The sequence below is a fragment of the Culex quinquefasciatus genome, chromosome 3, assembly GCF_015732765.1.
Source record: "Culex quinquefasciatus strain JHB chromosome 3, VPISU_Cqui_1.0_pri_paternal, whole genome shotgun sequence".
NCBI lineage: Eukaryota > Metazoa > Arthropoda > Insecta > Diptera > Culicidae > Culex > Culex quinquefasciatus.
This window is the reverse complement of record NC_051863.1, coordinates 75921660-75938545: the sequence shown is the minus strand read 5'-3', so window position 1 is coordinate 75938545 and position 16886 is coordinate 75921660. Positions and strand designations below refer to the sequence as shown.

Here is a 16886-nt window from a genome sequence, read left to right as displayed (position 1 = left end):
CTTTGGTTTCCTGTAGGCAGAGGTGAACGCAACGTTAGGGCAGGAAATCATTCTCAACCTGTGGGACTGGGATCCGGGCTTTCCAGGCGTTCAGAACGACGACTTTCTCGGCAGGTGGTGAACGGGTTTTGTTGTCGCTTTTGTTTTGTTTTTCCCATTTTCACAAACTTGTTGGCTGCGAATTTGTTCCGCGCTTTAGATCGATCCGTTGTTTGCTAACATCTGCGTCGCGGAACACACCTCAGTCCATACGTTCATCTGGAATGACCGGCGTTTGGGACGTGTTGTGGAGTTCTTCATGAGCATACATTTGATGGAACTGATATAAGATAGCTTTCAATTCACAACTAACCTGGAACTGTATAAATATCATATAGGAGTTCAATTATTGCCCGCAACCCGGAACTGAACAGATCTCTCAGATTTTTTAAAACTTCGGACCCAATTTGTAACTGTGATGAAAGGCAACCACGCTTACCACTACACCACCGGTCCCGGTAATGATTCTACTGAAATTTGGATTTCATAAAAAAAAACAGTTAAGCTTTAACACCAAGGGGCTGGGAACTCTAATATTACTTAGGAATACTGAGTATTCTAACGATATTCCAGTATACTTGTTAGTATACTAACCGAAAAGCAATAAACGGTTAGTATATTAAGATACTCTCAGTATATTGGTAAGTATACTGGAAATATGTAAAGGAAATAATAAGTATACTAACATATATTTTGATATACTGGGTAACATAATAATTATAGCTCTAAGAGTTTCCAACCCCTTGTTTAACACCCGTTGTCCAGAAGTTCTTTCCGGTGCCTGAAGAATCTAAAAGTGATTTCCGTAATAGCCTTCCTTTTCTTGGCCTATCAACTGTAAAATTCTAAGATTGAAAATAATGGTTAGGTTAGATTAGGTGACGACTTCCATAATTGTCATAATGTTCAATTAGATGCTACACTAGGGTCCTGATAGCTCCAAAAAGACTCAGTCACTCGCGAACACATTTCTATCGCGACGAAAAACTGCTCTGATGTATTCCTACCGTTTGTCACTTCCATACCAATCACTACTGAACATTCTCTCTTTGATCTCCCCCCTCACTCCAGTAGTACAGCGGATGGTTCAGAGAGACCGATTTCGTTAAGTCGCTCGAAGCTGACTGAAAATAGTTTGCGATCGGCTTTACTTTGATAATTTAGGGAATTGTTTAAAATCAATTTTGCTTTTTGCAATTTTGTTGTTAATTTTGTATTTTTTAGGCTCTCTCCACTCTGAGCATATTCGTGTGTGACTCGGGTTAACGGACGGAGCAGGAAAAAGAAATTCACGGAGTATTTGTTTCGCTGAGTGAAGCGATTTACCAATCCGCTGGCAGCCAGTGTGTCGTGTTCACACGCGAATGAACACAGAGAAATATGGAAAATTTGTTGACGAAGATATTATTTTTCGAAAATATAGTAATACAGTCCGACTCGAGTCCGAAGGCCTCGAAAAAATATCACTTCGGATAATCGAATCACGAAAAAAAAAATTTCGCTGCCTTATTTTTGATTGTCGAGCTTGAGTATGACCCCTAAAATACGCTAAAATAATTTACATTTTTTAATACAAGATGGTGGCCAATATGGCCAAAGAAAAAAAAACGACATTTTTTTTTTCGTGAATCGATTATTCGTAGTCCCATACAAACCTTCGGGTAATCGATCTTTGGATAATCGATGCTTCGGATAATCGAGTCTGGACTGTAGTATTATAGTAGTTTATGCAACAAGTTGCAAAAAGAAGATTTTTTCAGCACGTGTCATACAACATTTTTTGCAATTCCGAAAAACACCCTTTGAGTGGAATTATAAGTCAAATGCTCAGGTATTTTGTCAATTAACCGTTTAAAACAGAATATTGTTGAAAAGTATTACTTTTCGAAACAAGTGCTGAAAAGTTCAACTTTTCAGCATCCATTTCAGTGCTGAAAACTACAACTTTTCAGCATTTATTTTGAAAAGTAAGAAAGAAAAGTAAGCTTTTTCATCGTTCAAGAATGACAGGAAAAGTAAGTAGTTTCACGAAGGAATTGCAAAACAAATATTTTAATTTTTTTCTTCAGAAATTCAAAATCAAATCAGCAATCGAAACTATTTTTAAGCGAAGTTTTCTATAAAAAACTAACTTAATCCACCTATGTGGTTGATGCCTTCCTCACTTTTTACCAAAAATTGGTATATGAGTGGTTTTATAATTTTTTTAGATCCAGAAAAAAAGAACACAATGTATAACTTATGTGGTCATAACACGAGGCAGGGTTGCCAGATCTTCTATATTTTTTAGACTCTTTGGAAAGGCCTTTCAATTATTTAACCAACGATGGGTCGGATGATGGATCCGGACATAGTTTACATACATTTAAGTGAGATCCGGGTATTTGTGAAAACATATTTTTATGCATAACTTTTGAACTACTTATCGAAACTTCAAACAATTCAATAGCGATGTATGGGACCCTAAAACAAGTCGAATGCATTTGGTACGATCAAAATCGGTTCAGCCAGTGCTGAGAAAACTCAGTGAGAATTTTGGTCACATACATACATACACACACACACATACACACACACATACACACACACATACACACACACACACACACACAGAGACATTTGTTCAGTTTTCGATTCTGAGTAGATATGTATACATGAAGGTGGGCCTTCGAGCTTTTAATAAAAAGTTCATTTTTAGAGCAGGAATATAGCCTTACCTAAGGCTACCAACTCTTGCTGAGCAAAAATCCGTACACTTTGCCGATATGACAGCATGGTATAAACAAAAACTGTCAATGAATTATTTATATAAATTAAATTTAATAAATTAGAGAATTAAAAACATAAAACTGTGTCGTTTTTACAGCTAACAAATTTCACACGTTGCACGTTTCAAAGTATTCATAAAATAAACCGTGATTTGAATCAAATCATTATAGTCTTCAATGTTTTTTCTTAAACGTTTTAAAGTTTACAAAATGTCAAATTTGCTTTTACGAATAATATCGTTCTTAGTGTTTTCGCGAACACTTTTCCAGAGTTTTTTTTTATTGAATAGGCTATATAACATGTGAAACACAACAATTTATAGGACCTTTAAAAAAACTCTAGATTTGTTAATTCAAATGTTCAAATGTTTTCTCAAGTTTTAGAAAGCCTTTGGAAATGGATAAATATATATAGTAAGGAATTTCTAAAAGAACAATTCTAGAGTTTTTTTTTAAAGTCCTATCAACATATGAAAGACAATAGTTCAAAAACTCTAGAATTATTGATAATCAAGTTTGAATTGAGGAAACCCAGGAAATATCTCCCTTTTTAAATCAAACTCACAGAAAAATAAAAATTTCTACACACAAAAATATATTTCCGAATGTTACATCATTTATGATGTAACACTTTTGTACGTCATTAAACATTTAAATTTAAATGCAATTTGATGTAAATTTGCAACAAATTAAACGTAAAAACATGATTTTACGTGAGATTCAACCGTTTACGTCGAATCTTACGTTAACATCAACTGAGTTTACATGTAATTCATTTTTTCCGTGTCAAGTAAATTCACATCTTTTTTCTGTGTAGTTAACAAAAGCTTCGACCAAATCAAAAAAGCAATTCAATGATTAAAAAGTTGTTGAAATTCCGTACAAATCCGTATTATGCGTAAAATTCCCTACAAAAATTCCGGCCTGTTAAAAATCCGCGAAGAGGTCCGAAAATCCGTATGGTAAGGAAAAACTACGTACAGTTGGTAACTTTGGCCTTACCTCAGTGAGGAAGGCAAAAAATAATCAAGATTTTTTTCTATAAAATTATAAATATATAAATAAAAAAATATAACTGATTTAGTGTTGATTCCAAGTAATATTGTTGACTCAAAAAATCTATGTTGGTCAACCTGTTAAAAATAAATCAAATGGCTTACATTTTCAACAATTTTACTTTTTGGACTTTAAAAATCATAAAAATAATTGAATTGAAATTCAGATTGTTCTCTAATAGGCCACAATATTTTTACTGACAATAACTCTAAAAGCTATTTATCTGATTTTCTATGTTTAAAATGAAATCATTGTGTAATCTTACAATCTTTGGAATAAAAATATTTTCAAAATTTAAAATCAGACCTTACAAACAAGCCTAATTTTGGAACAGCGAAGATATTTTCTCATTCTAAATTCATTGCAATACTATATCAGATTTTCAGAGTCCAAAAATGAAAATTGTACAGAATTCAGCTATTTGAAAAAAGAGATTTGGAAACTTTAGTTTGTAATTTCAAATTAAGGATATTGTACACATTTTTCAAAGTTTATGTCGCTACCCCCGCCTTCAAAATTGGGCCGAAAAATCAGAGGGCAAATTTATTTTTTTCAAAGAATTTCAAAATTTTAATGAAAATAGAAATCAAATCAACTGAAAACAATCTAAAATGCATTTTTCTTCATTGAAAATCATATTTTGCATGCTTGGGCCGGATTGAAAATATTTTGTATTTTTAACTGAATTCCAATGACAGCATCGCAAAAACTTTTTTTTGCAATTCCGTCGTGAAACTACTCACTTTTCCTGTCATTCTTGAACGACGAAATAGCCTACTTTTCTGTACCAAAAATAACAGAATCGAATAGCAACACTTTTAAAAATAAATGCTGAAAAGTTCTACTTTTCAGCACTCAAATGGGTGCTGAAAAGTTGAACTTGTTTTGAAAAGTAACACTTTTCAACATTCTTTTGATTTAAACGATTTAGCATAGCATAGCATAGCATAACGGGTCTGCACCACGCTGTAGGGGGTGCCACAATGGTCAATTCAATATTCTTAGACAATTTGAATGCTGCCCGGTACATCCAAAAATATCTAAGAACGTAAATTTCCACACTGTGCTCCAAGGCTGTGCCCATACAGTCCCGTGGGGATTTGGGAGGGGATGTTTTTGTTGTTCACTAGTGGCAAAAGTGCAGGGAACCCATGCGACTTTTAAAAGTGAACGGAATATTTTTGGGAAGTTCGGAATGAGGGTTAGGGGAATTTCATCGGGCCGATGAAAATGGTTGAATGCGTAATGTATTAAATGATTTGGATGTTTGTAAGTGTAAATGTGAGTCTGTATTGTATTATATAATAAACATATAGTTTTGTAATAATAATAAATAATAAATATAATAAATATAGTAAATAGAATGAATATGATAAATATAATAGATATAATCTAGATGATTCCAGGAAGCTGTAAAAAAAACAGTAATTTAAAATACAAATGCTCCTGTTGTTTCCCATGCTGTTTTAGAAAGTTTCGTTAATTTAAGCAATTTAATCATACATGGTATGAGGAGATGGTATGTTACAGGAAAGGAATAGAATAAGGAATAATATGAATATTTAAATAAATCATATAGTGAGTACATGTAGACATTTAATTTATAATAATTCCAGGAAGCTGTAAAAAATAACAATAATTTGAAAACTAACACTCCAGATGGAACCACAAATAAAACAATAGAGACACAAGAATTCAAACACGCGGCTTCGCACCTTCCACAGAATTCGACATGAACGCGAATAGAGCATAAAAAGAGCACCACAAAAATCCGTCTACCCGGTACTGCTGTTCACACGATACTGCTGGATTTACAAAGTATCATTATTCTGTCTAAAAGACAAAAAAATCATAAGTCTGTAAGCTTGCGGACTTTCTAGTTTTGCTCGTTATTTTAGCAACACTGACTTGAATCTGTCAGACCATGTCAGACGACAGATGCCAGACGTTACATCTGTCACAATTCAGGGAGAAAGAGAAGTTTCTCAAATGATACCTCTCACGACGAGGGTATCGCCGTCTCGCTTTATTCCATCAAGGAACGCACTCACCCGATTGAAATCTCCGCCGCCAGAACTGTGAGCCATTCTTGCTCCCCCCAACATTAGGCGCCCTTTACCGACCCACTCCAACTCAACTCCTTTCGGCTCGTGCAAGGTCATCTTCCGGCCAAAGACGATTCCAAGCACCACACACAACCACGACATCTCTATCTCTTTCTCTCTCACACACACTCTTCACATTAGGGTCGCGTTGAAAAATCGGTTGTTTTCCCAACAAAACTAAATCACTCCAAAAAACGGAGAACCCCATAATTTTATGAAAACTCCACTATCTCCCAAAAGCCCTTCACGAAATCCTTAAGATACACCAGTTTTCCTGCGCAAAAAACACGAAAAACCACACTAAATTGTCTAAAATATTCGCGACGACAAAGATCACAACCGAAGCCAAGATGGCTGAAGACGTCGATCCGCACCTCGCGTGCCTGCTTTTCTCACTTAACAGCAGCAAACGAAAAGAAATTCAACGTTAACTAATCAAAAATAAACTCGCAAAAAATAAATTCAGTTCCCCGCAGGTGAACCACGTCTTTTTCCAATCGATCAAGCTTTTTTTTTCTCCCCTTTACTTCCGGCGTTTGACGTCTCGCTCCTCGTTGACAAGTCGTGGGTCGTCCATCGCCGCCGATCTGTCTGTTTGTTTGGCACAGCTCTACAGCGTCGGCAACAGTTCCCCAGCCCGTGGACCTTAGTCCCGAGGTTTCTCGGAATGAGGTTCACTCCGTCCATTAGCTCCAACCTCGATCACCGCCAGTTTCGCCACCGGCCGCTTGTACAACTTTCCTTGAGCACGAACAACAGCTTGTCGAACTCGTCCATCCTTCGCCTTAATCACCTCATCCACGATCCCGCGGATCCACGTCTTCCGCTGCTCTTCGTCCGCGATGAACACCAAGTCACCTGCCTTCACCGGTTCCCGTTCCTCGTGCCACTTAGACCGGCGGTTGAGCGAAGGCACGTACTCGGATATCCAGCGCTTCCACATCTGTTGGGCCAACATCTGGGACCGTTGGTAACTGTCCGTCAGTGCTTGACCTTCGTTCGCCGCTCCAAGAACCAATTCTTCATTTGCAGGGCCCACGCGCAAAAAGTGATTCGGCGTGAGTGCCTCCGGAGACGAAGCATCTTGCGGCTGATACGTTAAAGGTCTCGAGTTGATGATTTCTGCAGATTCTGCCAACACCGTCAGCAGAACTTCGTCCGTCAATTTTCTGCCATCATCCAGTACCTTCAGACACTCTTTACACCCTTACCAAAAATCATGACTTTTTGAGTTCCAAATCCCACTTTTCATACGATTTTTTCAGTTCAACCCATATAACCATTTTTATGGTTGTAGTACCTGAACTCAAAAAATCGTATGAAAAGTGGGATTTGGAACTCAAAAAATCATGATTTTTGGTAAGGGTGTAACAGACCGGACCATGCGTTCCCAAACTCCCCCCATGTGTGGGGCGGATGGAGGGTTGAAATTCCACTTGAGTCGAGCGTCAGTCACCACGTCCGCACAGTTGTTGTTGATGGCACGGATCAGGACTCCCTCATTGTTTGCGCCGTGGAAATTTGTTCCGTTGTCGGAAAATATCTCCCTTGGGACGCCGTACCTGCACATGAACCTCCTAAGTGCCATGAGACAGGACTGCTTGTTGAGACTGTGGGCCACTTCTAGGTGAACCGCCCTGGTGTTGAAACAGGTAAACACGGCAATCCACCGCTTCTCGCTGCGTCTCCCAACAGTAACCGTGAATGGGCCACAGTAATCCACGCCGACGAAACTGAACGGCCGCAGGTACGGCTGCAAACGCTGAACCGGCAGCGCATTCTTTTGATTTAAACGATTTATTGACAAAATACATGAAAATTTGACTTTTTGAAACGCTATTTCCATTCAAATGTTGAAACCATTTTTAAATTTTGAAGCTTTTTTTAATTTTTTTTGCTCCCTCGACTTTGGTCAAATTCGAGGGACATAAACTTCAAAAAAATATTTGCAACGGCCTTAATTTTGCATATAAAAAGGGCACTTTTCCAATCTATTTATTAATTTTTTTAAATTGTTCTCACCACGACCAACAGCTTTGCTGAAGACACCGTCTTGATAAGAAAATTCCTTTCAAAAAGACAGATTTTTGAATATCTACATACCGTTTTTATATGGTCATCTATTTTTTTTTATCAAAGTTTGTGCAGACGAACTAATGTTGCAAAATTTCATCATTGATCATAGGGAAGACCTTCAAAATGTTACATTTAATCAATTTAAACATAAAAATACATGAAAAATAATTAATTTTGAATTTTTGTATTTAAAATAAAACTGACTGAGGAAATTTGGAGGAATTCTTCGAAACGATTTTTTGTTAGGATTTTTTCGGGAATTCAGAGTGGCCAAAATAAAGAAATTTCTGGAAGATAGAATTCGTCACCCTCTAAGCTAGACAAAATCTGGAGCAATAGTTGAAAAGGGCGCATAAGCATTTTAACAGCAAATTTATCAATGAAGTTATTTTTCAAATATTTGTTCTGATTTAAAGTCTTTTTTACAACACTTCTTGAAATTTTTTCACATTGAAATTCAGATGAAAAGTAACCGAGTACAGCCTTTTGTAACGAACTGTGCTGAATGTGTTTTCAAAATTAGATAGCTCAATGTATAGCTTATTTACCTTTGTCTACAAATCTAGTACAATTGGTATGCAAATTACGAAAGCTAATTTAAGAAACTTTAACTTAAAGAAGATTATATGATGATCTATGAAGGGGAATAATTTGTCATACTACTACATATAGAACTAGAAAGTCAATTTTGCCATTAAGTTTAATCTGAACACGTTTTATAATTGTATTGTACATATAGTTTTAGCAACAAATATTGTATTTATTTCACATAGTTTTCCGCTATTTGGCTAACTCAGGATCACTGTACATAAATCACAACCTGGAACACAACTACTCTTTCAGCAGAAACATCACACTAGATAAATAAACCTAAAAAAAATAACACTCACACTCAGTTTGTCTCCAGCAAAAATATCCCTCCTAACAAAACAAAAATTAACCAACCAGCAGCCTATTTCTGTCGCTAACCAAACTTTATTTTTTCCCATGTCCAAAACGGTGTGTGACGTTGTGTTTTTTCCTACGCGTTCTACTGACACTTACAAAAAATATATTAAAAAAATAACCGCTGAAATAACCAACCTTAAACCCAACCGACCGAAACGCACCATCACCAATCAATCAACAAAAATAACGACGACCACCCACCTCCACCCTTCCGTGTGAGCAGGCTTGTGTTGACGTTTCACATCAAACCCTGATTGGCATAAAATTATTCGACTGGGATCGAACCGGCGATCACGATCCCCTCGGCAGGTTCGAAGACAAGCTAATTTTCACATCTTCTTTTCTTCTTCTTCTTTTCCACATTCACTTTGAATCAAGATGATTAACTTTTGCTCTTTTTTTTCTTCTTCTGAAATTTCTTCGATTTTTTCTCACTTCACTTCACTTTCTTTTCTTTGCCACTTTGCGGATTTTCCACTGCGACTTATCGACCTTTATCGAACTGTTTCTTGGAATTAGTTCTTCACGTTTTGTTTGTGCCATATACTTTGTGTTTCGTTCTTCGACATTTTGCTCTACTTTGCCCATCGTTTGGTTTTGAATAGACTTTTCCGGAGTTTTCCTTCCTCAAATTAATCGCATTTCGTCAATACTAAACTTAGGTGTTAATGCGCTTTCCATTTTTGAGTGGTTTTTTCGTTGCAATTTCAAATAGATTATGTATGCCTGTTTGTTACATCTCAATAGAATAGTCGGACTTTTAAGTTTTCTGCCTTTGAGTTTTAAATATTATTGCTAATAATATTTCCATTCTCTTTCTCAATCCGAAAACAAACTCAGAGCTACGGTTGAAATCAGCAGCGTTACCAAGAATGGAGAAATCGATACGGTAATGTTGTTGAATACTCTCCACATTGCTAGAGGTTTTTATTAAAATTTGATAAAACTTTTCAGTGGCTTACCCTCGAGCAAGCTAAGCACGGTTTGATTCATTTGCGACTGACATGGTTCACGCTGAGTGCGGAAAAGAATGACCTGAAGGCGGCTCTGGAGGAAACCCAGCTGCTGCGCGTCACGTCGATGAGCACCGCCCTGCTGACGGTTTTCATCGATTCGGCCAAGAACCTACCGGTAAGTGTTTTCATTTCAAACTATGTTTATAAACTACACAGCAAAAAAAAAAGGTAATCCACACGGAGTTCTCAAAATCGTGAACAAGCGTTCATGAAAATGGGAACCACGAACAAAGTGTTCAAATTTAATTGTACGTTTTTGAAAAACGAACGAATTCATGAATTTGGCAAATCTTTTCTCTGTGCAGCTGCGTGTAAAAGGCCTGGGTGTAAAATAAGTTTTGCGTAATTTTATTAAATTCTATGTATTATTAAACCTTGAAACATGTAGTCCATCAGTATGGAAAGCCTACTTGACCGAAATGACAAGCTCATATCGACGTCGTCGTGCTATCTTGTCGCACCCGCCATTTTGACGTTCCGAGAAAAACGCGTTTTAATGTTTGACCTTGAATATTCAAAAACGAAAGCACGCAATGTAAACAATAACAAACACGTTTTGTTTGGCTCACAGTTCTGTGCATTGTCCCAAAGTTTGGTTGAAGTTGGTTGCAGGAGTCCCGAGTTATAATTACAAATGTTTACGGTAGTCTAGCTTGTACGTGCGACAAACGCATCCTGACTTTCCTGGCCTGAAATCCCTTTGGCCTTTTGTCGCACTTGCATCAATTTTCATGGAGTGACAAGATAGCACGACAAGATTGAAACTACTTTCATACGTAAAGTGACAAAAATGCACGGAGTTTTTTCGGTTTTTGTTGAATATCTCAGGATTGAAATCGAATTTTGGGGATCTGTGAAGGTCAAAAGGTGAGGCATTGTGAGCTGCAAAAAATGGCGTTCTTAACTCAATTTGGCCCAAAATGCACGTACGACAAGTTAGCACGATGGCGACGATATATGCGTTTATCCTTTCCAAATTTCATTGGTCTGATGGCCGAGTGGATTAAAGCACCAGTCCGTACTGTTGGTGTTGGGTTTGAGTCTCGTTCGTTCCAACTTTTTTTTGTTTTAACATTTTTCACATGCTGTGTGTAATTTGGCTGTGTGCTAATGTGTGTCATGTGTAAACATGCTGTGTGTAATGTGTGTCTTTTTTGACGATGGTGATGTGCAGCTTTTGAATGCGATTCACCATCGGATTTTCTGCTGTGTATAGTTTTATTTTTTAATCCAATTCTAAGGGTGTTTACCGGAATTGCGAAAACTGATTTATTCAACTCGTTTCAAAACTTGAATTGGGCTGAAAATATCTTGCAACTGGTTACATAAGCTTTTGTTTCAGTAGTTTTATTTGTGGCGATAAAATTGGGTCGTAATTTTGGAACGAATAATGAAACCTGATCTTATTTCCACAATAACTCAACAGCAAGCCCGCCAGCAGAGTCAGCCGGACCCGTACATGATCCTGAGCGTTGGCAAGAAAACCGAACAGACCAGCGTCCAGATGCGAACGGACGCCCCGGTGTGGGAGCAGGGCTTCACGTTCCTGGTGGGAAATCCCGACAACGACACACTGCAGCTCAAAATTCTGGACCAGAAGACGGGCACCAACATTGGCCACCTCACGTACATCCTGAGCACGCTCATGGAGAAGAAGAACCTGGAGGTGGTGTCGCAGCCCTTCCAGCTGCAGAAATCAGGACCGGAAACGAAAATCATCATGTCCATGTCGCTGCGAATCCTGAAGCGAGGTCGTGGTTCGGTGGACGATGCCGCCTCGGAGAAGGGATCCGAGTCTGGAATCGGCAGTGGGGAAAGTGTGCTGTCCAGGACTAGTTCGGTCAAGGCGGCTCCTACGACTGTGACCGATTCGACCAGCTCGGAGGCGAGCTCAAGCGCGCTGAGAAAGCAAGAATCGCGCAAATCCGCCTCGTCCGCTATTATTGACCAAATGTCCATCCAGGAAGAGCCGTTCGTACTGTCCACGTTGAACACCGTCATGATGGCCACTCCACCGAGAAGTCCAAACCTCAGCGAGAACGGTTCCGAGCTGCTTCGTCGTAGTCCCAGCACGACCTCCTCGGCTGGTGCCGCTGGCCTGGGACGCATCCAGCTGACGATCGCACACAGCATTCAACGCCAGCGGTTGCTTGTCATTGTTCACAAGATTGCCAACATTCCGCTGAAGGACCCCACCAACATCCCCGATCCGTACGTGAAGCTGTATCTGCTGCCGGGACGAACTGCCGATTCCAAGCGGAAAACAAACGTGGTCAAGGACAACTGCAATCCGGTGTTTGATGCTACCTTCGAGTACATTATGTCCCCGGCGGAACTGATCAATTCCGAGCTTGAAGTTACCGTTTGCACGCAGAAGGGATTCTTCGGAAGTCCCATCATTGGAAGGGTAATGCTTGCTTTATAGAATTTAAAAAAAACTCGTCTAAATCTCTTTTTACTTTTAGCAAAAAATTATTCTCAACGATCCGGAAATCACCTGCGGACAGGGCGTCAGCGCATGGTACGACTTACTGCCGGAATTGAAGAATGAATAAGTTTTGGTGCAAGCACCAACTGAACTGTTATGTTAAAACATTGTTTGTTTATGCAAGAGAAATTTATGATAGATATTATCAAGCTTTTAAACGACTCGTTTGAAATAAACTAAAGCTCTCACAATACATACAAATTGAAGCACATTTTTGCAGTAAATTTCGTCCGATAATATTTTTAATGGAGCACTGAAGATATATTTTAAGCATTTTATAAAAAAAATACTGCTAAGTAATTATTCCTACTGTAGTACAGGCACGAAACAAGTTTTATTCACGCACTCAAAAAATCATCAATTGCAATCGAACAAAAATAAAATAAACGATGCCAAGCATCACACGTACATTGAACAAAGAAAAATCTTCAAATTGTCTCCAAAACGTGTCAATTAGTAGCGGGAAAAGTCACCACACAACAACAATGAAAGTATGCTGTACCATAAAACAATCAATAGATGCCTAATAAAATGTAAGTGAGTCCAATCCCACATCCATAACCACACCATATTTGCGCACTTTGCGGCCTTTAGGAGCTCTGCGCCGAATCAGCTTATGCGAAATGTTTGTGAACGAACGGAAAGTTGTGAAGTATTTTTCTTAGGAAATCCACCTTAATCCACAGAGCTTATAAATTTTAGCGAAATCGTGGCAAAAATTATGATGCACTTTTCACACCATCCAGCGTTATAGAGCACATTAACCATAAGGAAGTTTACCTTTTAATTGATTCGTGATTTATAAAAGATCAAATGTTCGTCGACCAGTGCTATTCCCTTGAGCGAGGGCAAACTACAATCAGCTCTTAAAAGAAAATCTGTGTTTTAATGTTCTCTGAATCTTTAGGCCAGAAACAATCGCTTCTTCAAAATAAACATAAGCATTTAAAAGGGTGAGTTTTTAGTTCTGTTAGGGGAACAGCATCTAATTCCAGCGTGCCTCTAATGTTGGCAGGTCAGAACTTTGACATTCAATTAAAGCTAATTAAAAGCGTTTCTAACTGAAATCGTGTGATAAATAGCTCAATAAGAAGTGAGCAAGCAAGTTTCTATCAAGAGTTTTGCAAAATTAGTTGTTGAAATAGTGAAAATCAGCAAATTGGATGGAGTTAGGAGCGAATGCTTAACCTGCCAAACATATGAGAATTTCCCCTATATCACAAAATCCTGGCTTAAAAATTAATTTACCGTAAGCCAAGCGTCCTAGACTCAGTCACTCGCGAGCACAAATCGAGCGTGACGTATAACTGCTCTGATGTATTCCTACCGTTTGTCACTTCTAAACCAAGCGAGTCTCGTTCGCCCACGAATGGTTACACGCTTCAGTTGGCAAAGATTCGTTCGGTAATGAGTGAGTGATTTCTGATCTGTGAGCCGAAAATCTTTACCCTTGTTGGAAAGTCTTTCCAGTCTTCAAACTATCGTTATATTTTTCCAATTTAGTTAGTTTTTTTTTCGATTTTCTTGCCATTTTTAATGTTTTCTACATTTTACTGTTTGAAATGTAATCACTATTGTCTTCTATTCAATTCAATTCAATTAAATTTATTTTACAGGTAAATAATCAATTCACAATTGGAATAGCAGTTTCTAGAGCACTTAAAGCTTCTAAATTTTGAAATGGATGTACTCATTTTGTTGGCCTGGGTCTGTTCTAAGCGAAACAAACCAGAAAAAAAAAATAAAATTAAAATATTGTGCTTCAACATGGTTAAAACTGCTGTCCCAATTCGCCCTATGTGTCCCGACTGACCCCAGTTTACGGAATGTAAAAAAAAATTAAACGTAGTTCATTTCCTTGCATATTAAATTTGTAGCGCACGTAATAGTAGTTTATGCAACAAGTTGCAAAAAGAGGATTTTTTCAGCACGAATCGTACATTTATCCAACGAGGTTCACCGAGTTGGATAAATACGAACAACATTTTTTGCAATTCCAAAAAACACACACTTAAAATTGAAATTTTATGTCAAATTTTCATGTATTTTGTCAATAAATCGTTTAAATAAAAAAAATGTTGAAAAGTGTAACTTTTCGAAACAAGTGGTGAAAAGTTCAACTTTTCAGCACCCATTTGAGAGCTGAAAAGTAGAACTTTTCAGCATTTATTTTGAAAAGTGTTGCTATTCGAATCTGTTATTTTTGGTACAGAAAAGTAGGCTATTTCGTCGTTCAAGAATGACAGGAAAAGTAAGTAGTTTCACGACGGAATTGCAAAAAAAGACATTTTTGTTTTGTTTATAATGATCGTGGACTTTACCCAAAACATTTTGAAACTTAAGAGCGAGTCCACGAGAAAAGCATACCCATCTCGCATCGACCCCACCAATCTGCCTGAAATTTCCAGGGATTGTTTGTACATGGGCAGTTCTCTCAGATTTCGGTCATTCGATTTTATATATATATTTTATATATATATTTTATATGTTTTTATTGTGAAATTGTCTCAGGAACACGAATATGATAAAATTACTACTAGAAAAAGGGATCTAAGGGGTCCCCCGAGCAAAAATGTTCAGCCAAAAATGTCACTAAAAGTAAAAGTGTCTATTTTATATGTTAAACTGCCTTACCCAAAGCGTTCTCAGTTTCAGATGGTATTCTCAGATGTCCCCTACAAGCTGCAGGTCGAACCGAGTTGATATCTGGATGGAACACTTTTTTATTTGAGTTTGAAAATTATGCTATTTTTTACTAAAATGCCAATAACTACCATTGGATTCAACCAATTGGGATGCTTCTCCCTGCATTTTGTTGCATTTTTTAAGCCCTTTCAGATGCATTTTAAATTTTGAAATTCAATTGAATTTTGCCTAAGTTATAGCCTTTTAAAGATTTTTGACGTTTTTGAACCTTAAAACTTTGTGTCCCGATTTGCCCCACTTACCGTTGACCTAGAGAGCTCATATTTTGGCCAGATGCTAGTTTTATATGTACAAATAATCCCTTGAAAATTTCAGGGCGATTGGTAAGGTCCAAACGACGTCCCATACAAAGGGGTATGCCCTGTTCGTGGACTCGCTCTTAAATACATTGAGTTTGATCAATACGCATCAAAGATATTTTATATTTTTAATGGTGAACATGTAGGGCTAACTATTATGAAATATTCACGATCAATTTTTTATCTTTTGAATCAAAATATCTTTGCAGCCGTAAATAAAAAGTTTGTTGCTTTCTACTATTTTTTTTAAATAGTGCGCTTCACAACTTTTTCGAAGTAAAAAAAAGCTCGAAATACAGCCCTTTTTAGATAAACTGAAGTCAGAATTATACGAAAACATGTTTATCCGAAGGCTCTAATAGCACCATCGTACAATAGTGTGACAATAAAAAATCGACATCAGGGATACCTCTGACTCGATTTCTTAAGTAAAAGTATCTGCGTCAATTTTGAGCAAAATCGGTTGAGGTTAAGAGGTCGCTTTTCATCGTTGAAGTTTATATGGGGAAAATCGGGAAAATCGCAAAAACGTATGGGGAAAAACAACGTTTCTGTATTTTTCAGCCAAGTGCGCGGGTTTCGCCCAAAATAATGAGTAAATGATGTTTCAAACAACATAAACAAAACTTTTCACTTTACAACTGATTGTTCATTGAAGTATTAACGGAAATTATATTTCCACGATAGCCCTGGAAACTATTTGCCGTGGTTATAGCGCCACAACTCGCTCTCTGTAACTAATTCCAGTCCAAGCATACTCAGTCGGTTCTAGTGGTTAGCATTTATGCTTTACCAACCCAAAGAACGGGGGATCGAACCCCGCCTCGAGCGACTTTGATCTTTCGTTCATATTCATCTTTTCAAATTTATGTGTTCATAACTTTCTCGTTGGGAGCAGATGGGAATTGAACCCAGAACCATTCGCTTACAAAGCGAACACCGTAACCAGTCAGCCATGGCCGCTTCCTGAACATTTCAAATTGCATAATCTGTAAAATATTGCCAATAACCTAGTGAATAGTTCAGAGATTAAAAAAAACCTTTTGTACGATTAAACTTTAGAATTAAAAGACTTCATCGATTAAATCAGAATGTAGAAAAGAGTTCACAGAATGTTTCCTCCAAATTAAATATCAGCGTTAGTTTAGTTCTAGCAGAAATAAATGCAACATTAAAATTGACAGCAATTTTTCCAACATCAGAGATTTAAGTTTGGATGCCATTCAATTACTCGAATGTTTAGGTTCGATTAGAAAACTTGACATAGAGACCGCCAAGACCTATGGTTTTCAAGGGCATCTTCTCGTTTTCAGTTTTTCTTTATCAAATGATTTGTAAAAGTCCAATGTTAAATAACTTATAAAATCACACGATTATTAAAAAAA

At 37.5% G+C, this 16886-nt stretch overlaps 1 protein-coding gene across 11 annotated transcripts in view; it reads left to right on the top strand.

Annotated features, from left to right (window-relative positions):
- LOC6032752 (extended synaptotagmin-2) overlaps window positions 1-13450 on the top strand; it is a 67953-nt gene extending 54503 nt beyond the window's left edge. For 9 of the 11 annotated variants that reach the window (XM_038265844.1, XM_038265840.1, XM_038265839.1 and 6 more), the window contains 5 exons: window positions 17-114; window positions 9833-9881; window positions 9947-10123; window positions 11435-12415; window positions 12474-13450. In XM_038265844.1, coding sequence (XP_038121772.1) covers window positions 17-114; window positions 9833-9881; window positions 9947-10123; window positions 11435-12415; window positions 12474-12563 — 1395 coding nt within the window. In that variant the 3' untranslated portion in view covers window positions 12564-13450. Of the gene's footprint in view, window positions 1-16; window positions 115-9215; window positions 9302-9832; window positions 9882-9946; window positions 10124-11434; window positions 12416-12473 lie in introns of all 11 variants that reach the window. The other 2 variants (XM_038265843.1, XM_038265842.1) reach the window with 2 other exon arrangements.
- The last annotated feature ends 3436 nt before the right edge of the window (window positions 13451-16886 follow it).